At 35.1% G+C, this 24,190-nt stretch overlaps 1 protein-coding gene across 1 annotated transcript in view; it reads right to left on the minus strand.

Annotated features, from left to right (window-relative positions):
* CCDC73 (coiled-coil domain containing 73) overlaps positions 1–24,190 on the minus strand; it is a 114,755-nt gene that overhangs the window by 5,531 nt on the left and 85,034 nt on the right. The window contains exons 13-16 of the mRNA XM_059931339.1: positions 17,912–18,022; positions 13,398–13,532; positions 5,323–5,500; positions 2,726–4,231 (exon numbers count right to left, since the gene is read on the minus strand). Coding sequence (XP_059787322.1) covers positions 2,726–4,231; positions 5,323–5,500; positions 13,398–13,532; positions 17,912–18,022 — 1,930 coding nt within the window. The remainder of the gene's footprint in view (positions 1–2,725; positions 4,232–5,322; positions 5,501–13,397; positions 13,533–17,911; positions 18,023–24,190) is intronic.

Below are 24,190 nucleotides of genomic sequence, written 5' to 3' on the forward strand. Positions count from 1 at the left end.
TACCAATTCAAAGGGAAAAGTCTGAACCAACTGAAAGATTTGTAAAATATATTTAAAAAGAAATTGGCCATCATAAAAAATCCAACAAAGGGCTGTCTAGTAGGGAGTCATTGGGCTTTAATAAATAGATAACAATGATTTAGAGAAACATGTCTTGTAAGGTTAAAAGATATTTAGGAGTATCTTTTATAAGTTTGAGTATTTTACAAGTTGAATTTCTATAGAATTTTAGTCATCTCTCCTTCCAGCCTAATTTATATCACTGAGATTTAATTTAGAAGAAAGGTCTTGTGAGAAAACGGTAAATGTTAGACCAGTCCATTGACTAACAGCATTAAACTAACCGCAGCATTTGACACGCAAAATTAATGGAATCTGAACTTTAATACATTTTATTATATTAGGAAAATTACAGTTTGTGAAGTGAGATTTTACAGTGTTTTGGTGTTTTCTATTTCCCCCTATATTACTTCTCCATTCATGCCAGTAAACAAGATATACTTATTTTGCTTTTAATTCCCACATTTTCTTTTTAAAATTTTCTCAATTTCCTTTTTAAAGGAAGCCTGTTAAGTCAGAAGGCCATGCAAAGCTTTCCTTGTAATCCATATTTCTTCACTGGGTCTAAACGCATATTGTTAAACAGGCAAAGTTCCCGTAAAATCTAAGACTGTCTTCGACAACCTCGACAACTTTGAGATTGCTATTAGCAAAATAAACATATTTTTATCATGATCATACTTCTTAAACAATAGTTATTTTTAAGTAACATTTATACAGCACCTATATATGTTATGTAGTATATCTCTATGTTAAAATATCTTCAATATTAAAATTTTCAAATACACAAAAGTGAAGAGTATGAACGTCAATGTACTCATCACCCACCTTCAGTACTTCAATATTAAGTCACGTATTTCATCCATTTACCTCTCTCCCTAATTTTTTTTTTTTTTAGTTCTGGAGGATTAAAAAAAAATTGTTTTATAATCTTTTGTTTCTGATTATTTTAAGAATGATCTAAGTTTTTGGAACACTGCAATCCATTTAAGATTCTTTTGTTATAACTTCCCAAGTTTCCTACACTTTGGTTTTTTTTTTTTTAACATTTTTATTGGAGTATAATTGCTTTACATTGTTGTGTTAGTTGCTGCTGTTTAACAAAGTGTATCTGCTATACGTATACATATATCCCCATATCCCCTCCCTCTTATGTCTCCCTCCCACCCTCCCTATCCCACCCCTCTAGGTGGACACAAAGCACCGAGCTGATCTTCCTATGCTATGCGGCTGCTTCCCACTAGCTATCTGTTTTACATTTGGTAGTGTATATATGTCCATGCCACGCTCTCACTTCGTCCCAGCTTACCCTTACCCCTCCCCGTGTCCTTAAGTCCATTATCTACGTCTGCATCTTTATTCCTGTCCTGCCCCTAGGTTCTTCAGAACTTTTGTTTTTTTTTTTTAGATTCCATATATATGTGTTAGCATATGGTATTTGTTTTTCTCTTTCTGACTTACTTCACTCTGTATGACCGACTCTAGGTCCATCCACCTCACTACAAATAACAATTTCGTTTCTTTTTATGGATGAGTAATATTCCATTGTATATATGTGCCACATCTTCTTTATCCATTCATCTGTCGATGGACACTTAGGTTGCTTCCATGTCCTGGCTATTGTAAATAGTGCTGCAATGAACATTGTGGTACATGACTCTTTTTGAATTATGGTTTTCTCAGGGTATATGCCCAGTAGTGGGACTGCTGAGTCGTATGGTAGTTCTATTTTTAGTTTTTTAAGGAACCGCCATACTGTTCTCCATAGTGGCTGTATCAATTTACACTCCCACCAACAGTGCAAGAGAGCTCCCTTTTCCTGGAGGATTTTTAAAGCAAAACTTGCACATTGTTATTTCATGTGGTGGTTTGAAAGAGTAAAGCAGTCTCTACTATCTGAAGTATTTAATATTTGAATGTATTAATACAGGCATATAATTATTAAGGGATTCAATTTAAAGTGTTTCAAACAATGATAAATATCAATGATATGAAAGGTATTAATGTTACACCTCACTATTACTTGCAAAATAAAAGAACAAAGCTAGATTTGTGGTGCTGGTGAAGGGACAGATAAAAATAGAAAAATTAAGGAAAGAGGGAAAAAATTGGGAGAAGAAAGTGACAACATAGGAGAGAAACTAAAACATAGTTCTGAGAGAAGGAAGTTTGGTTTTTTTTTGTATGTTTTTTGTTTTTTGTGTTTTTTTAGTATAGAAAGAAAAGGAGTAAACATAACACTGGCAGAAGCCGTATCAACAACTTCACTGCATTTGCTCTAGAAAGTAAAAAAAGAGACTTGGATTAGGTAGATGTTCCTAATTTAAAATTAATGACCCAGACTTGTGGTTGTTTTTGCTATTTTCAGTTCTTTGATAATGAAAGGATTTTTTTTTTTTAATTTCCAAAATGCAATTGACCTCTGTACATGTTGATAATACTGGCTCAGATTTAGGTGAAAATAAGTCCACTTCCATTTAAATAAAACGTTTCCTACTTTTACATATATATCAATACATATAGGGAGTCTTTTAGGTTTAGGCAAAAAAAATATATAGTACTATAAATAAATTTTCATTTTAAACAATCTGGAAATTTTTTACCAAGAATAATAAGTAGAAATACAAATTCTAAAGGAATTAAAACATAACCGTTATTTTCTTACCTGGTCCACTATCCTTCCTGTCATCATCCACACCAACATTTTTACAAGGTGCCAACGAAACCATCTTTTTGTTTTCTAATAGACCTATTGGTCTCTTCTTCAGCGACAAAGGAATGCTAGATGTTGAAGTGCTCACTGTTTGACTTTCAATTTGATTTACTTTTGGCCAGGAACTGGGGTCTAAAAAATTCACATATACTAGAGTTTTCTCAGTTTTTTTATCTGAAGTTGAAAGATCAAAGGCTGACCTTCCACTTCTGTTTACTAAATCTCCAGATGGCTTTATGTGAAGTGAACATGATTCTTCCAGCTGTCCTTCACTGTAAATTTTTCCTGAAACAATGTCATTTAATGACTCTATTTTCTCTGTACTATTTAACAATGTATGCCGTCTTTCATTAGGGAAGGGGTCATTTTTTTTTACTTCAGTTATCTGATTCTCATCAATCTGACTCCCTTTACTGGAAAACGGTATTTCTGTGGAAGTTTTCACATGAATAGCAGTTTTCATATCTTTGGCTTGTGAAGCATCTATATTTTCATTGTTAATCTGAAGATGGGAAACAGTCACATTGTTTTCTAGATACCCCAAACAGTTCTTAACTTGACTGTTATGCATATCATTCACATTTTTCCTATATGTAGTTCTTTTCGCAGGGCTTGAGTTGGGTGTCACCAACATAGGCATAATATTAACAGTTTTATCTGAATTCTTTAAAAGTACATTCAAATTGTCACTGAAAATAGCAGAAGAAATGGGGTGGTTCATTGCTATATCACAGGGAATAGTTAGTTCAGGGTGCTCTGAAGTATCATCACCAACTTGCTGAAAATCTGAAATTTCTTTAAATGGCAATATGCTACATTCACTTTTTTTATTTAACAGTTGTATTTGTCTTACTTTACATTGTTTATCATCTAACATAACATTACTTGAATCCGGTAAACTATATTTCTGACACTGGACAGGATTCCTTTTTACATCTAGAGATGAATCCAAATCTGCTTTGGTTTGGCGACTATTTGTAATTTCCTTCTCCGTGTCATTTTCTTGAGTCCCTGGAAGCAATGTGAATTGTTGTTTGAATGGTTCATCTTCAGAAACATCTTTTTTATGATCTGTATTGCAAGCCATCTCATCTAAAATACTGTTAAATGATGTTCTGTTATTTTCAACCCCCAGGTGTACATCTGCATGGTGATGATCTAATCCTTCAGTTCTTTCTAGATGTATCTTTTCTCTTTCTATTGATATATCTGCCACTAAAAAAGAAATATTTGGTGATTTAAATTCTGTACACCCATTATCTTTTTCCAAGTCCACCTTGTCTTGTATTTCTGTAGTAACCACTTTTGTAAAGTCATTAACATCCAAGGTTTGTCCTTGACTAATTAATTCTTTTTCTATGCCGAGGGTTTTGCTTAGGGAGATTTCACTTTGATTTTCATTCTCAGGTACAATAGTATTAATTTTCTTCTTGGGGCTTTTTTCAAAAAGTTGTAAGTCTGTTATAATGAGAACACAGTAAATTTTTGGGTTATACACAAAAGCCTGCTTTTATAAGATGCATGTTAACTATTTTTATAAAAACATATTTAGCTTTAAATATTTCACTGGCAAGCTATTACACAAACATAATGACACCAATTTTATGTAAATATTGAGTTCCCTTTAATAAACATGCTAAAATGTTTGGCTCTAGTCACATTAAATTTTTATTTCATAACAGCGAAAGTATTTTTGGTTTAAAAAAGTAAGTTGAGGGCATTACAAAATGGTTATTTCTATAGTCTGTTGCTTCCTTTTGGGCATATGGTACAATTCCATATAAACACACAGCTGATTAGATAAAAATTAATTTACTCTAACGGTCATATTGTAATTTCTCTTACTACCTAGATGCAGAAAGTGCTAGCTGGTTTCTTCAAGACTAATAATCATCACTTTTTTACTCGCTACCTTGTAAATATTTTTAAAATTTGGAATACTTTTGGGCAAAATATATAGAATATCTACTTAAGATATTAATTTTGTTCGTCTGGGTTTTAACCATAGATTTCAAATTTTCAGTATAGTTACAATAATATGGACTACAAATTTAGGGCATGAAGGGTCTTTTTAATCCAATCATTCTCTCTACAACATCTCCACCAAGTGGTTGTTCAGCCTAGGTTTGAACAACCTTCAAACTACCTTCTTTAAACCACTCTTTTTCAATATGGACGAATTAGTCAATTTTTCAATGGTTACAGAAAGGTCATTTGAACTAAGAAAAGTGCTCTGGAGTCTGGTCATCAAAAGGTTATTGGTAGCTCATTCTTGGCAAATCAGTGAAGGCAGAAACCAGAATGCAAAAAGCCAATGAGTAAGTGATGAGAAGGGAAAGCAAAAATGTATTTTTCCCCCAAATATTGACTTTATTGAAGAATAGCTCAAAAGACATACAAGTACTTTTGTTAAGACACATACAAATGGAAAAGTATTTCTCCAATTATACTACTAGGTCCTCAAAGCAAAGACTATAATTGATATTCCCCTAAAATGATCAATATAAAAATTAGAAAATATCAATATAAACTTAGGTTACCTTCATTACCTATAATGATTTCTTCTATAAATGGGGCTTCTTTCTTTTCCTCCTTTTCTCTGTATTCAGTGTCTAAACAACAACTCTCAGTATTTTCTTCCCTTACTTCTTGCCTGGAATCATATTTCTGTATGATGGTGTTTTCTGATTTTTCCACTGACATTTCAGTATTTACTTCTGGAAGGTTCTAGTGTAAAATGGAAAAGATTCCTTTAATGTAAAAACAGATTGTTAAAAAGTATAAAACATTTGAACAAACTTTGCTAATGAAAGTGGAATCTATATTTCATTTCAACCATCCAGCAATTTCTATTTGAAAGCCAAATGATTTTTTGACTAAATTTAATATATTGTTCTTTGTAACAAGATCACTGTAAGTTCATTTTGTATAGTCTATCATATTTAAATAAAATGGAGAGTCTTAGATGTTTTCAAACATGCATTCCACATTATTATATAATACCACATATTAAGAACCACTCATTTATTAAAAGCAAAGTAGTCATGGCAGGCAAATTGTTTTGAGTGTTTGGTATTTTTATGTATCTTTAAAATAGTGAATCAATTCAACATCTTTTTATTCCCCCTAAATACTGAGCACATATTACATGGAAGCACTGCACTAGGCTTTGGGATACAATGATGAACAAAATATAGTCCCTATCCTCAAAAAACTTATGGTCCACTGGGGAAGATAGTAAAAGAAATGACATGCAATTTTAATATAGATGGGGATAAGGAGGCACTCCAGGGAGAACAAATGGCATTCACAGATATTAAAAGCAAACAAAATTATAGTCTTTTCATGTAGTTTTACTTCGTGGAACTACTTGGGATTTACTTCAGCTTGAGCTTAGATGCTGGGAGAAGAATGGAGAGAAATGAGGCTTGAACTAGGCCTAGGTCGTTAAGGGCCCAATATAGCATACTAAGGAGTTCCAACTCTACCAGGAAGTCAATGAGAAGTCACTGAAGGATTTAGACAAGGTGATTAATATGAGCTGATTGGAAAGACCATTCTGGCTGCAGTATAAAGAATGGATTAGAGTAATGTTTTCCAAACTTCACTGTTTAAAACCTGCAAAAAGAAATAAATATGTTTTACAACACAATGAGCATACCAAGTAACACCAACTCAATGAGATACATTCTAATGTTTTCTATATTACATTATTTTATTTCATTTTTAAAAGAATGCCAGTCACGAAACCACCAGACTGATTTCCATGTACCACTAATAGGCTGCACTTAGAAGTCTGAAAAACACTGAATTAAAGGGAAACAACATGAGGCAGAGAGATGCATCATAAGAATGCCACAGTAGTCCAGGTGATATCAGCAAAGATGAAAAGCCTGAATAGATTCATGAATTATTTATTAAGCTAATATCAACTGTTGAATGACTGGCTATGAAAACTGAGAGGAGAGTCAAGACTAATATGCAGAGTTTGGATTAGGTACCTAGGTGACTGGTGGGTGTTATTTACTGAGCTAGAAAACAGGAGTAGGAGGTTTAGAGAAAAATATCACGAGTTCATTTTAAATCTCTTGATGGGACTTCCCTGGAGGCACAGTGGTTAAGAATCTGCCTGCCAATGCAGGGGACACGGGTTTGATCCCTGGTCCGGGAAGATCCCACATGCCACGGAGCAACTGAGCCTGTGCACCACAACTACTGAGCCTGCGCTCTAGAGCCCGTGAGCCACAAACTACTGAGCACTGGTGCCACAATTACTGAAGCCCGTGCCCCTAGGACCCATGCTCTGCAACGAGAGAAGCCACCACAATGAGAAGCCTGCACATTGCAAGGCGGAGTAGCCCCTGCTCGATGTAACTAGAGAAAAGCCTGTGTGCAGCATCGAAGACCCAACACAGCCAAAAAATAATAAAAGAATTTTTTTTAAAAATCTCTTGAGTTTGAAGAGTTAGTAAGACGAAAAGGTGGGAGATGTCTAATGAACATTTAGATGTATAGAACTGGAACTTATATGGGAAAATTGACCTGGAAATGTAGACTTGAAAATCCGTGGCAGATAGAGGGCAGCTGAAGACATACAAGTTGGTAAGACTGATTAAGAGTATATTTTAAGAAGAAAGAGAATAAAGAATAAAATGCTAATGAAAATCCCCAAGGGAGAGGCAGGGGAAGGGAAACTTGCAAAGGAGAAGTTTGCAAAGGAGATGGAGAAAAATAGTATGGTGGTTACCAGGAGTTTTGGAGTTGGATAAGTATAGGTTCAAATCCTGTTTCAGTACCTATTAACTGTGAAATCCTAGAAGAATACTTATAGAGTTGACCCTTGAACCATGGCTTTGAACCACACAGGTCCAATTATACACAGGTTTTCTTCAATAGTAAATACTACAGCACTACACATCTGCAGTTGGTTGAATCTGGGGATGCTGAACCATCGATACGGAGGAACTGTGTATATGAAGGGCCAACTATAAGTTATACACAGATGTTTGACTGCTCCAAGGGTTGGTGCTTCTAACCCCGGAGTTGTTCCGGGGTCAACCATTTTAAGAGTTATCCATCGCTGTATAACAAATACCTCAAATTTGGTAGTTTATAACAGCAAACACTTATTATCCCATAGTTCTGATGGGTCAGGAACTTAGGAATGGCTTGGCTTGATGGTTCTGACCCGGGTCTCTCATGACAGTCTAGTCAAGCTGTCTGTTGTCTGAAACTTTAACTGGAGCTGGAGGTTCTATTTCTAAGAAGGCTCACTCCCATGGCTAGCAGCTGTGGGGGCTGTCGGGTGGAGGAGTGCCTCAGTTCTCTTTTATGTGGCCTTTCAACCTCCAGAGCCCCTCTTCACTACGTGGCCTCTCTGGCAGGATAGCTGGGACTTCTTTACATGGCTCAGAGAGAAAGAAAGAGAGAGAGAGAGGCGGAGAGACAGACACAGACTGAGAGACAGAGAGCGTGTTCACCCACGCTCTCACAGAAACCACAGTCTTCTTGTAACTTAACCTCAGAAGTATTGTAACATTGCATCACTTCTGCTATAGTCTATTAACTAGAAGCAAGTTACTAAATCCAACTCACACTCAATGGAGGGTATTACAAAAGAACATGAACACCAGAAGGTGGGAATCACTTGGTGCCACTCCTCAGTATATACCTTGCAAAAATTAAAAGCAGATTCAAACAGATAGTTGTATGCCAATGTTCACAACAGCACAACAGCCAAAAGGTAAAAGCCCAAGCGTCCATCAACAGAAGAATGGGGCTTCCCTGGTGGTGCAGTGGTTAAGAATCTGCCTGCCAATGCAGGGGACACGGGTTTGAGCCCTGGTCCGGGAATATCCCACCTGCCACGGAGCAACTAAGCCCATGCACCGCAACTACCGAGCCTGTGCTCTAGAGCCCACGAGCTACAACTACTGAGCCCGCGCACCACAACTACTAAAGCCTGTGCGCCTAGAGCCTGTGCTCCGCAACAAGAGAAGACACCACAATGAGAAGCCCGCACACCGCAACAAAGAGTAGCCCCTGCTCACCGTAACTAGAGAAAGCCCACACGTAGCAATGAAGACCCAACACAGCCAAAAATAAATAAATAAAATAAATAAATTTATTTTTAAAAAAAACAAAATAGAAGAATGGACACACAAAATGTGGTGTATCCATACAGTGGAATATTATTCTGCCATAAAAAGGAACAAAGTGCTACAACATTGGTGAACTCTGAAAACATCATCTAAATGAAATAAGCCAGACAAAGAGGACAAATATTGTACAATTCTATTTATATAAAAAATATAGAATAGACAAATTCATAGAGTCAGAAAGTAGATTAGAGGTTACCTGGGGAGAGGGGAAAATCAGAAGTTACTGATTTATGGTTACACAATTTCTGTCTGGGATGATGCAAGTTTTGGAAATAGATAGTGGTGATGATTGCAAAACACTGTAGTTGTAATTAATGCCACTGAATTATAATTAGTACAACTGAATTGTAATTTTAAGTTTAATCACTTAAAAATGGCAAATTTTATGTTATATGTTTTTAACCACAATAAAAGAAATTTCTAAATAAAAGTGGTCTATAAAACATCAGAGAAAGTATGATTTATTTTAGTTTTTTAAAAGTGCATGTATATGAATACCTATGTGTGTCTGTTTCTATCCAAACACACGCATAGAAAAACTCTGGAAGTCATATACCATAATTTTAACAATCACTATTTCTGGATGGTGGTGTTATGGGTGATCTTCACTTTCTTATTTTAAAGTGTCTATATTGTCTACATTTCTTAAACTAAAAACATGATTTATAATCTGATTGAATAAGTTATTTTCAGTATGAAAGTGAATGAATGCTGATCAATTTTTTATGAATGCAAGTCTATATTCATTTCTATAATCAATCAGATGTTGTAAGAATTACTTGTTATTTATAGCTCTCAAGCTATGTTATAGCTATGAATATTAAAATGACAATCAATATCTCTGGACTGGACTATTGCAGTATTCTCCAAGTTGGAATCCATGCCTTTAGTTTTGTCCCACTGTCTACCCACATCATCACCAAAATGATGTTTCAAAAAAAGTAATCTAAGCACTTTACTCCTTGTTTAAAAGCCCCCAAATGGTAGTGTCAAGAACAAATTTCTATGAATGGACTATATAGCCCTCTACAGTCGGTCTTCTGCCTATCTTTTCAACTTCTTATCCTGCTACTTACTGCACTGCTAGCATCCTATACTGCAGCCTTGCTAACCAACATCTAGTTTACATATTGAATAACAATATTTCACTTTTATGATTCTTTGCTCACTTTACTCCATCTAATTTAAATCTCTATCTGGAAAATTCTTAGTTATTTTTAACAACTCAGCTCAAAAATGTCTTGCTGTGTGAGGTTTACCCCTCAAACACAAGCAAGGTGAAAAAAGTATATAAAACAAACACTAATCATAAAAGATGGAACAGCTATATTAATATCAGACAAAATAATATTACTAGGATAGGGATGGACATTTCATAATGATAAAAAGGTCAATTAATCAGGAAGTCATAATAATTATAACTGTGTATACACCTAATAACAGGGCTTAAACACACATGAAGCAAAAACTGACAGAACTGAAAAGAGAAATATAAATTCACAGTTATAAAGATTTCCCACTAATTGATAGAACAAGTACACAAAAAAATCAGTAAGGATAGAGAAGACTTGAACAACATTATCAACCAAACTGACCTGACATTTATAAAACATTCCACCAATCAACAACAGAATACACATTCTTTTCAAGGGTACATGAAATATTTGCCAAGATAGACAATATACTTGGCAAAAAAACAAGTCTTAATATATTTCTTTCTTTTTTTTTTTTTTAAGTCTTTATTGAATTTGTTACAATATTGCTTCTGTTTTATGTTTTGGTTTTTTGGCCGCGAGGCATGTGGGATCTTAGCTCCCCAACCAGGGATCGAACCCGCACCCTCTGCATTGGAAGGTGAAGTCTTAACCACTGGACTGCCAGGGAAGTCCCCTTAATATATTTAAAATGGTAAAAGTCTTACTTAAATTTGAAGTCATTAACAGAAATATATTTGGAAAATTCTCAAATATTTGGAAACTAAACAGCATGGTTATAGGTCAGACTCATATTCACGGGTCAAGGAAGAGCTCACAAGAGAAATTTTAAAATATGTTCAACTGAATAAGAATGAAAACACAACACATCAGAATTTGTAGAATGAAGCTAAAGCAGTGATTAGTGGAAAATTAATAGCTTTAAATGCTTATATTAGAAAAGAAAAAAGGCCAATAACCAATATATTGACAAGTTAGATGAAAAGAACAAGTTCCTTGAAAGAGAAAAATTAGCAAAATGGACTGTGCTGGAGTTCGCCAAGTCCACCCCCAGGTTTGGTGATTTGCTATGAAGACTCATACGACTCAATATACAGTTGTACTCCTGACTAAGATTTATAACCGCAAAGAATACAAAGCAAAATCAGCAAAGGGAAAAGGCACAAGAGGTGAAGTCTGGAGGAAACCATGTACAAACCTCTTTCAAGAGTCTTCTAGTGGAGTCACATAGGACATGCTTAATTCCCACAGCAATGAATTGTGATCACAAATGTAAATTGTTGTCTACCAGAAAGCTCATTAGAGACTCAGTGCCCAAAGTTTTTTGGTTGCTGGTCACTCTCTGCCTAGCATGTGCCAAAACTCCTGACTCCCAGAAAGAAAGCAGATGTTCAAAGTAAACTACTTAATAGTTTAGGCCCAGTGAGCCATTCCTGTCTGTTAGGAAGTGGTGGGAACCTTCCCCAAATCCAAATTTCCAGGTATCAGTCAAGAGCCAAACTTACAAGCAGGTCTTTCAGAGGCCTTTCACAGGCCTGCTATGTCAACTATTTTCTGCACACTGACATAAAAAGAAATTGAGACTCTGAATAGCCCTATAAATAATTTAAAAACTAAATTTGTTATTAAAAATATTCCCACAAAGAAAAAGCCTAGATAGCTTCACCAATGAATTGTATATAATATTTAGTAAGTAACACCAGTTCTACACAATACTCTTTCAGGAGGAAAGAACACATTCCAACTCAATTTATGTGGCCAGTATTACTCTGATACAAAAAACAGACCAAAAGAATACAAAGAAAAAACAAAACCTACATATCAATATTCCTCATCAATTCAAAACCCCTAACATAGCATTAGCAAATCAAATCTAGCCATATATAAAAAGGATAACACATATCCCAGGAATGCAAGGTAAATTTAGAAATTAATTAATGTAATTAATTGGTTAATACTGACACATTAACAGAATAAACAAAATAAATGATCTCAATAGATACCATAAAAGCATTTGACAAACTTTAATACCCACTCATGATAAAAATTCATTCATGATAAAAACTCAGCGAACTAGGAATAGAAGGAAACTTCCTCAATCTGACAAAGAGCATATACAAAAAAATCTATGGCTAACATAATATGAAATGATGAAAGATTAAATACTCTCCATCTAAGATGAGAAGTAAGGCAAGCATGTCAATGCTTACAACTTTTATTTAACACCGTACTAAAGAGTCCTAGCTAGGGCAATAAGTTGAGGAAAAAATAAAATGTATACAGAGCAGAAAAAGAAGTAAAATTTGTCTGCCTTAAATTCTCAGATGACATAATCAGACACATAGAAAAGTCCAAAGTCCAACCAAAAAAAACCTACTACAATAATAAGTTAATTAAAAAGGTAAAAGGAAAAAAAAAAAGGGAAAAGGATACAAGGTCAATGTACAAAAATCAATTTTAATTCTATATACTAGCAAGAAACAATTAGAAAAATTAATTTTTAAAATACTATTTCCAGTAAGAGCCCAAAACATGAAATATTCTGGGATAAATTTAACAAAATACTTGCAAGACCTATGCAATGAAAACTATAAAACATTTCTGAAGGATATTAAAGAATATCTAAATAAATGTAAAGATATATACCATGTTCATGAATTGTATGTTAAGATGTCAATTCTTTGCAAATTAATCTATACATTCAACACAATCCAAGTCCAAATCCCAGAGACTTTTTCTTTTAGAAACTGACAAACTGATTCCAAAAGTTATATGGAAATGCAAAGGACTTAGAATAGCCAAAACAATTTTGGAAAAGAACAACAAAATTGAAGGACCTATACTACCACATTTTAATACTTCTTATAAAGTTACACTAATAAAGAAAAGTGTTATATTGGCTTAAAGATGGACATAAAATCAAAGGAATATAATAGAGGGTGCAGAAGTAGACCCACATATATTTATTTGGTTAACTGATTTTCAAAGAAAAGTGCCAAGGCACAATGGGAGAAAATATTGTCTATTCCACAAAGGTATGTGCTAGAACTGAAAATTCATGTCCAAAAAAATGACCCTTGATCCTTATGTCATATTGTACATAAAAATTAACTAAAAATGTATTACAGACTATACGCTTATACTAATTTTTAAAAGTTGAGAAACGGAAAATATGAAGCATGGAGAAAATCATCAGTGATGGTCCTAATTTCTTTAAGAGCTTATACCCCCAACATACTTGAATTTTACCTGAAACTTCTTGTCTTCCTCAAACTTTTTCTGATCGCATAATTCTTCATAATGTTCTTGTAACTTAGTATGAGTTTCTTTAAGTGATGATAACTCATTTTTAATCTCATTAATTTCTCCATTAAGTTCTTCAACCTAATATAACATTTAACCAAAATGAACACGTATATAAATTTATTTTGTATAAAAATACTTTATTAACACAAGTCTTTGGAAATAGTAAAAAATGAAAACATTCCCGAAGTAATTACTAATATTAAAAGCTACCATTTATTGAATTGTGCTGAGTACTTAATAAATATAATTTTGTAGTCATAAAAATCCTATGAGGTATTTTTAGTCTCCAATTTACAGGTGACAAATGTGAGGCTCACAGACGTTAAGTAACTTGCCCAAGATCAGGTAGATATAAAGTGGTAGTCAAGATTCAAATCCAAGGCTAAGTCTAGGTGTTGTGCTTTCAAGTACTACATTAAACTACCTCTGGTTACAAATGAAAAATTAATTTATTTTTAATCATAAAAATTCTATGAAAGTTACCACTTCATTGTTTTCTTAAAGTTTTATTTTCTTGTTGCAAATTAGATATACAGATTTTAACTCAATTAGATGAAGAATACTGAGCACTAAGCAGTACAACAGAAACTGACTCTTCAGCCTAATACTTACATCTACACACTGGGCTTTTACTGGCTATAAAATTTCGTAATCTTTTTCTTGGGGGCGTTCTCCTTCATAGGAACCTCAAATGTAAGACAAAGTAAGTTCCATTGAAGAGAAAAATACCTTTTTGTCATAAAATATTACTAAAGTGTCTCTTAATTTTAAACTACCAAAAATTCCACAAGTGCTCTCTACCCCATCCTCTCCTGTCTCCCCCTCCCCCTCTTTTTTAAAGATTTTTTTGATGTGGACCATTTTTAAAGTCTCTATTGAATGTGTTACAATATTGCTTCTGTTTTATGTTTTGGTTTTTTTTGGCCGCGAGGCATGTGGGATCTTAGCTCCCTGACCAGATATTGAACTCGCACCCCTGCATTGGAAGGCGAAGTCTTAACCACTAGACGGTCAGGGAAGTCACTCCTGTCTCCCTTAGAGCTTAGCTCTAGCAAAGATCTCTTCTCTCCTGCCTGGTCTCAATCTTTCCCACTATACCAGCATGTTTTCAGCCCACAAATATGCTCTTGTCACGTTCCTAACTTTTTTCTCCTTGACTCAATTACTCTCTCTCTCTTACTTCTTAAAATAAAGTCCACTCTTGCTACTTTCAAATTCTAATCTCTCACCACTCCTTAACAACCGACTTCTGCCCTCATTTTTCTACTGATTATTTTTCTCAGCTATCACCTGCAAATTAGCCAAAGGACTTGTTCCAAGTTTCACACCATTTAACAGCACTGTAGCTCGACTATGCTGACTACTTATTCTTGAAATAGCCTCTTTTCTTCATTTTCATGGTACTACTCTCTCTTTATCCTTCTACCTTTCTCACCATTCTTATCAGGCTCCCTCTCCCCTCCTGCCCCAATATACACACACTAACCACTCGCAAAATGTTGGTGTTCCCCAAGGCTCTTTCTTCTTTAGCCTTCTCTTCAAGTCTACCACTCCTTCCACAGATGATCTTATCATACCCTCAAATTTCACCTTTATGCTAATAAGTCTTAAATCTATATCCCATCTCCCAACCTCTCTCCTAAGATTAGATTCATGTTTCCAAATGCATAATATACATTTCAAGTCAGATGTCCTGCAGTCACCATAAATTCATCAGTTCCCAAATTAAACTCATTTTCATCCACCAAATGTGCTTCTCCTTTCACATTCCTTATGTCAATTAGTGACATTATTATTCTGCTCATTATATTAATCTCAGAATCATAGTTTACTCCTTTTCCTTCTAAAATCCATTACACATAAAATGTCACTAATCCTGCTAATTCTACCTCCAAAATGCTTCCTGTATCTATCCCTCTTCTCTGTTCTCACTACTGTTGCCCTTATTTACACCCTCATAGGCTTGTGGTTAGATTATTTGCAACACTCTACTTATTAATCTCTTTCCATAACGCCATTCTCCATACTGTTGCAAGGGTTATTTTTCTAAAATGCAGATCTATGTCACTTTTCTGCTTTAAAAATCTCAATGGCTTCCCATTACTTATAAAATTCAACTTCCTTAGTAAAGAACTCTTCAGAAGGTGATCTCAACCTAATTTCCACTGTCACATTCTAGATCAGACTATTCATCATCCTTGAGAATGCAGTTTCATGCCTCCATCATTTTTCCCTTTCTTAAATGGAATGCCAACAGAGTGGAATGGGAAGTATAGGAAGTAGGCACCTTCTGCCTGGTGAAACCCTATTCATCTTTCAAGACCAAATTCTAGTGTCATCTTTTCTCTAAAACTTTCTCCAACCTAGTTAAACAATATGATTTATTTTGTGCTTTCACAGTAATTTGTTAATACTAATGTTAACACTACTAAAAACACTCAACACTATTGTGGTTAACTTAATAATTACCTGTCTTTTGAGAGTGTGAGCTCTTTAATAATCTTTGTATTTTAGGCATCTTTGAAAATCCAGCACCTAGAATAGTGCCTAACACATAACAGATGCTCAACATATGTTGTGAATTGAATTCCTTTTGTGATTCCCCCTTTCCCTAAATAATTTCTAAACATCCCCATTTATTATCTTTTTATCTATATACAACCATTGGCTGTATAACTAGCCAAATAAAAACAGATACACATACCATGTTCTTTAAGACACTTCAATGAGTTTTAAATATATTATCTAGTAATATTCACTGTTTAATTTGTACAGTGTTTTCACTGTTTATTTTTTTTAAACAGCAGTATATATGATTTCATCTTATTTTTGTCAGTATCTTTTTTTTTTTTTTTGTCAGTATCTTTTAATGATTTTTAAAAACCCATCTTGATCCGATCTCAGTAGCAACACTATAATTGTCCTTCACTCAAGAATGGTGAAAAACTTATATCGAGATAGAAATACAATTAAAGAGTAGATCTGACCTCCCATTCAAGAAAACTCCTATAGAAACAAAGCAGCTTTTTAGAAATTTACCTATGTTCTGTTTAGTATTAAATCATATGGAAGTGAAATGATTGTAGATGCTAAAAATCCTAAGACAAAACCAATTTTATCCAAATTACAGACTGTGGCCTCACCAGTGAAGCTGAATGCTTATTTTCTTAATTCAATTGACTCTTTTTTCTTGGGGGAGGGACATACTTGAAATATCATTAGGAAAAATAAATGCTTAATTTTCTTTTATCTCAACTAATTATTTTTGGTGTGGTTGGCATATTCAAATTTATATTCTCTTTTTACTTCATAGTTTTCCTTATCCTGACCGTACTATTTCCATGATCTTTTAAGCCTTAGAAATGAGAAGGAAGTGTTGGGATGCAAGATAGATTAGCTGAAGCTAAAATGAAAATTACTATGCTTGTTGCTTAATGACAAACTTTACCTCTTTAGGGGCCATTAAGCATTTTATAGTATTCTGATACAATTAACTACAAAATATTTTTTGAGAATTAGGTAATGCTTATCAAATTAATCAGTGAAGATTTGATCTCTTCAAAATACAGATTAAGAGAACATGTTAGCTGCAAATGGATCAAAAAATCAAGAATTACTTACATAACAATTTATATCAAACAAAATCATCTACAGAATAGTATGCAGATATATATTATTATAAAATATATTAGTATAGTATTAGAATTATATAATTAGTATAATAGTTTAAAATATAATCTTACTTACCCAAAATATAGCTTTCATAAACTCTTAAATAATTACCTTCTATTTTTTTTTAGTTCTTTTAAAAGAATTGAAGGCAATAAAAATAGATAATAAAGTAGAGTAATCGATTTGGGGGTTCACCAGTCTTAAAAGTGAACCTTATATTTCACAACTTTAATTTACATCACTTTACACTTTTATTATCTACTTCACTGAAATTAAAATTTAATGTAAAATAAAGAGTTGTGCTTTAAGGAAATAGTCATGTTTACAACATAACAATTCTCATGATAAAATGTTAATACTATAGAATCCAACTACTGTATATATGTTCTAAACATGGCTTTAATACAAGTCAACAAAACTGCCGAGGAAAGCTAAAGAGATCAGCTAACAATAAGACCTATATAATTCTTTATTATAATCATTTACTAAAACACTATCAATGGTTTTGTGAAAAGGAAAATTAATTTTTATTTGTCACATACGAAAAGTCATACAAAATATACACACACACATATATGTATGGTTTTTCATGCACGAAAGCATTACAGAAAATTTTATTAAATTTAGCTTTAAAAACATTCACTTCTTGGAAATATAAGTGCAAGAAGACAATGTGTCTGACTTTATTCCTATATTATTTTTGCAATATTTTCTTAGCATTTAATAGTTATTTTAAATGTCTACTACTTAAAATATTTTAATATTTTACTATTTAATAAACCTACATGCTTTTTCCAAGTTTCTAGTGCTTTCTCATGCTTGTTTTGAAGACTAAGGAACTTTTCTTCATTTTCTTTCACCTTCTCCCTTTGCAGTTCATTATCTCTTTCAAGGGTCTGCAATAAAATTAATTATCCAAAAAATAATCAATACCACATTAATGAATTTTGATGTGTTTTATGTTGCTTGGACCTTTGCTTCTAACATGCTGAAAGTGCCATACAGATCAGTGATAATGTGCTACCTCAACAATAATTTTCATAAATTAACAGAAAGGTGCTTATAGTTTAGTTAACAGGAAATAGGGGGAGGTTATGAAAAAGAAATGGCTATAAAAGGGTATAAAAACATTGCCATTATTCAGTTTCACTGCATAAGTTTTAATGTACTGAAAAAGTAATATAAACTACAGCACTGAAAAATATGAAATGTAGCACGATCCAGCCTAACCCTACTAAAAATTTTTATCTACCACAGAACGCATTTTCCACATCTGTTTATTTCAGAAATTAATTGGCTAGAAAACTCTTAAATACAATTTAAATTTTTAATTTCAAATTAACACTTTTTTAGTAGAACTTCAATATTTACTATATTAACTTACAACTTCATAAATTAACATATTATATAATCACCAACACACTCCCCTCTCCTGTTCCCAAAAAATCTTTAAAGGGTAAAAATACTACTGTTTTCTAAGACAAGGGTTTAAAAGCGATTAAATCAGTGTCACCAATATTAGGTTTCTTCAGTGTCTGCTGATAATCCAAGTAAACTTCTGTAAACGGACAAATAGTAAGAACTCTCCCTACATGTCTAATATATCTGAAATTTTTATGTTCATTTGTTTATCGTTATTAAAGCTAAGTACATTCAGGGTAAACATCCAAGCCACACAAAGGATAGAAAGAAAAGGCAAAGTTTTCCTCTACTGTTTTTCCAGCTCTCCTCCCCAGAGGTAACCACTCTAGTAGTTTCTTGTGTATCCTTCCAGAAATTATCTATAAGCATACAAGTACATAAAATATATCTTTTTAAATAGAGATGAAACCACATAATACATACCATGTTGTTCTGCAATCTGCTTTCTAAAAATATGAATAATGTATCTTGCTTAATTTCCATATCATTATATATAGATCTATCTCATTTTAAAGGCTTCATAGGCCTAGGGGACTTTCAAGATGGCAGAGGAATAAGATGTGGAGATCACCTTCCTCCCTACAAATACATCAAAAATACACCTACAGAACAGATCCTACAGAACACCTACTGAATGCTGGCAGAAGACCTCAGACTTCCCCAAAAGGCAAGAAACTCCCCATGTACCTGGGTAGGGCAAAAGGAAAAAGAAAAAACAGAGACTAAAGAATAGGGACGGGACGTGCACCTCTGGGAGGGAGCTGTGAAGGAGGAAAAGTTTCCACACACTAGGAAGCCCCTTCACTGGCAGAGACGGGGCAAGAGGGGGAGTGGTGGCGGAGGGGGGAAGCTTCAGAGCCACGGAGGGGAGCGCAGCAACAGGGGTGCAGAGGGCAAAGTGGAGAGATTCCCGCACAGAGGATCAGTGAACTCACCAGCCCAAGAGGCTTGTCTGCTCACCCGCTGGGGCAGGTGGGGGCTGGGAGCTGAGGCTCGGGCTTTGGAGGTCAGATCCCAGGGAGAGGACAGGGGTTGGCTGCGTGAACACAACCTGAAGGGGGCTAGTGCGCCACAGCTAGCTGGGAGGGAATCCGGGAAAAAGTCTGGAGCTGCTGAAGAGACAAGAGACCGTTGTTTTGGGGTGCACGAGGAGAGGGGATTCAGAGCACCACCTAAACGAGCTCCAGAGACGGGCGCGAGCCACGGCTATCAGCACAGACACCAGAGACCGGCATGAAACAATAAGACTGCTGCTGCAGCTACCAAGAAGCCTGTGTGCAAGTACAGGTCACTATCCACACCTCCCCTCCCAGGAGTCTGTGCAGCCTGCCACTGCCAGTGTCCCGTGATCCAGGGACAACTTCCCCAGGAGAACGCATGGCACACCTCAGGCTGGTGCAACGTCACGCCGGCCTCTGTCACCACAGGCTCACCTGGAATTCCATACCCCTCCCTCCCTCCGGTCTGAGGGACCCACAGCCCCCTAATCAGCTGCTAATTTAACCCCGTCCTGTCTGGGCTGGGAACAGATGCCCTCAGTCAACCTACATGCAGAGGCGGGGCCAAATCCAAAGCTGAACCCCAGGAGCTGTGCAAACAAAGAAGAGAAAGGGGAATCTCTCCCAGCAGCCTCAGGAGCAGCGGATAAAATCTCCACAATCAAACTGATGTGCCCTGCATCTGTGGAATACCTGAATTGACAACGAATCATCCCAAAATTGAATCAGTGGACATTGGGAGGAACTGTAGACTTGGGGTTTGCTTTCTGCATCTAATTTGTTTCTGGTTTATGTTTACCTTAGCTTAGTACTTAGAGCTTATTATCATCGGTAGATTTGTTAATTGATCTGGTTGCTCTCTTCCTTTTATATTTTTTTTTTCTTTTTTTCCTTTTTCTCTTTTTTAAGTGTGTACGTGTATGCTTCTTTGTGTAATTTTGTCTGTAGAGCTTTGCTTTTACCATTCGTCCTAGGGCTCTGTCTGTCTGTTTTCCTTTCTTTCTTTTTTTTTTCTTTTTTAGTATTGTTTCTAGCTCTTGTTATCATTGGCGGATTTCGTTTTTGGTTTGGTTGCTCTCTTCTATCTTTCTTTCTTTTAAATTTATTTATTTTTAATATTTTTTTATTTTTTATTTTAATAACTTTATTTTATTATTATTTTCTTTCTTTCTTTCTTTCTTTTTTTCCTCACTTTTCTTCTGAGTGCTGTGGCTGACAGGGTCTTGGTGCTCCAGCTGGGTGTCAGGTCTGAGTCTCTGAGTTGGGAGAGCCAAGTTCAGGACATTGGTCCACCAGAGACCTCTCAGCCCCACATAATATCAAATAGCGAAAACTCTCCCAGAGATCTCCATCTCAACGCTAAGACCCAGCTCCACTCAAGGACCAGCAAGCTACAGAGAGGCTGCATAAAATCATAATAAGTTCACAGACACCCCAAAACACACCACCGGATGCGGTCCTGCCAACCAGAAAGACAAGATCCAGCTTCATCTACCAGAACACAGGCGTCAGTACCCTCCACCAGGAAGCCTACACAACCCACTGAACGAACCATACCCACTGGGGGCAGACACCAATAACAATGGGAACTACGAACCTGCAGCCTGCGAAATGGAGACCCCAAACACAGTAAGTTAAGCAAAATAAGAAGACAAAGAAATACACGGCAGATGAAGGAGCAAGGTAAACACCCACCAGACCAAACAAATGAAGAGGAAATAGGCAGTCTACCTGAAAAAGAATTCAGAGTAATGATAGTAAAGATGATCCAAAATCTTGGAAACAGAATGGAGAAAATACAGGAAAAGTTTAACAAGGACCTAGAAGAACGAAAGAGCAAACAAACAATGATGAACAACACAATAAATGAAATTAAAAATTCTCTAGAAGGAATCAATAGCAGAATAACTGAGGCAGAAGAACGGATAAGTGACCTGGAAGATAAAATAGTGGAAATAACTACCGCAGAGCAGAATAAAGAAAAAAGAATGAAAAGAATTGAGGACAGTCTCAGAGACCTCTGGGACAACATTAAATGCACCAACATTCAAATTATAGAGGTCCCAGAAGAAGAAGAGAAAAAAAAAGGGGCTGAGACAATATTTGAAGAGACTATAGTTGAAAACTTCCCTAATATGGGAAAGGAAATAGTCAATCAAGTCCAGGAAGTGCAGAGAGTCCCATACAGGATAAATCCAAGGAGAAACACGCCAAGACACATATTAATCAAACTATCAAAAATTAAATACAAAGAGTATTAAATATTAAATATTAAATATGCTTTAATTAAATATTAAAAGCAGCAAGGGAAAAGCAACAAATAACATACAAGGGAATCCCCATAAGGTTAACAGCTGATCTTTCAGCAGAAACTCTGCAAGCCCGAAGGGAGTGGCAGGACATATGTAAAGTGATGAAGGGAAAAACCTACAACCAAGATTACTGTACCCAGCAAGGATCTCATTCAGATTAGACGGAGAAATTAAAACTTTTACAGACAAGCAAAAGCTAAGAGAATTCAGCACCACCAAACCAGCTTTACAACAAATGCTAAAGGAACTTCCCTAGGCAGGAAACACAAGAGAAGGAAAAGACCTACAATAACAAACCCAAAACAATTCAGAAAACGGTAACAGGAACATACATATCAATAATTACCTTAAATGTAAATGGATTAAATGCTCCAACCAAAAGACATAGCCTGGCTGAATGGATACAAAAACAAGACCCATATATCTGCTGTCTACAAGAGACCCACTTCAGACCTAGGGACCCATACAGACTGAAAGTGAGGGGATGGAAAAAGATACTCCATGCAAATGGAAATCAAAAGAAAGCTGGAGTAGCAATTCTCATATCAGACAAAATGGACTTTAAAATAAAGACTATTACAAGAGACAAGGAAGGACACTACATAATGATCAAGGGATCAATCCAAGAAGAAGATATAGCAATTGTAAATATTTATGCACCCAACATAGGAGTACCTCAATACATAAGGCAAATGCTAACAGCCATAAAAGGGGAAATCGACAGTAACACAACAATAGTAGGGGACTTTAACACCTCATTTTCACAAATGGACAGATCATCCAAAATGAAAATAAATAAAGAAACACAAGCTTTAAATGATACATTAAACAAGATGGACTTAATTGATATTTATAGGACATTCCATCCAAAAACAACAGAATACACTTTCTTCTCAAGTGTTCATGGAACATTCTCCAGGATAGATCATATCTTGGGTCACAAATCAAGCCTTGGTAAATTTAAGAAAATTGAAATCATATCAAGTATCTTTTCTGATCACAACGCTATGAGACTAGACATGAATTACAGGAAAAAATCTGTAAAAAATATAAACACATGGAGGCTAAACAACACACTACTAAATAACCAAGAGATCACTGAAGAAATCAAAGAGGAAATAAAAAAATACCTAGAAACAAATGACAATGAAAACATGACGACCCAAAACCTATGGGATGCAGAAAAAGCAGTTCTAAGAGGGAAGTTGATAGCAATACAATCCTACCTCAAGAAACAAACATCTCAAATAAACAACCAACCTTACACCTAAAGCAATTAGACAAAGAAGAACCCAAAAAACCCAAAGTTAGCAGAAGGAAAGAAATCATAAAGATCAGATCAGAAATAAATGAAAAAGAAATGAAGGAAACGATAGCAAAGATCAATAAAAGTAAAAGCTGGTTCTTTGAGAAGATAAACAAAATTGATAAACCATTAGCCAGACTCATCAAGAAAAAGAGGGAGAAGACTCAAATCAATAGAATTAGAAACGAAAAAGGAGAAGCAACAACTGACACTGAAGAAATACAAAGGATCATGAGAGATTACTACAAGCAACTCTATGCCAAGAAAATGGACAACCTGGAAGAAATGGACAAATTCTTAGAAAAGCACAACCTCCCGCGACTGAATCAGGAAGAAATAGAAAATATAAACAGACCAATCGCAAGCACTGAAATTGAGACTGTAATTAAAAATCTTCCAACAAACAAAATCTCAGGAACAGATGCCTTCACAAGTGAATTCTATCAAACATTTAGAGAAGAGCTAACACCTACCCTTCTCAAACTCTTCCAAAATACAGCAGAGGGAGGAACACTCCCAAACTCATTCTATGAGGCCACCATCACCTTGATACCAAAACCAGAAAAAGATGTCACAAAAAAAGAAAACTACAGGCCAATATCACTGATGAACATAGATGCAAAAATCCTCAACAAAATACTAGCAAACAGAATCCAACAGCACATTAAAAGGCTCATACACCATGATCAAGTGGGGTTTATCCCATGAATACAAGGATTCTTCAATATATGCAAATCAATCAATGTGATACACCATATTAACAAACTGACAGATAAAAACCATATGATCATCTTAATAGATGCAGAAAAAGCTTTCAACAAAATTCAACACCCATTTATGATAAAATCCCTCCAGAAAATAGGCATAGACGGAACTTACCTCAACATAATAAAGGCCATATATGACAAACCCACAGCCAACATTGTTCTCAATGGTGAAAAACTGAAACCATTTCCTCTAAGTTCAGGCACAAGACAAGGTTGTCCACTCTCACCACTATTATTCAACATAGTTTTGGAAGTTTAG

Source organism: Balaenoptera ricei, chromosome 8 (assembly GCF_028023285.1).
Source record: "Balaenoptera ricei isolate mBalRic1 chromosome 8, mBalRic1.hap2, whole genome shotgun sequence".
NCBI lineage: Eukaryota > Metazoa > Chordata > Mammalia > Artiodactyla > Balaenopteridae > Balaenoptera > Balaenoptera ricei.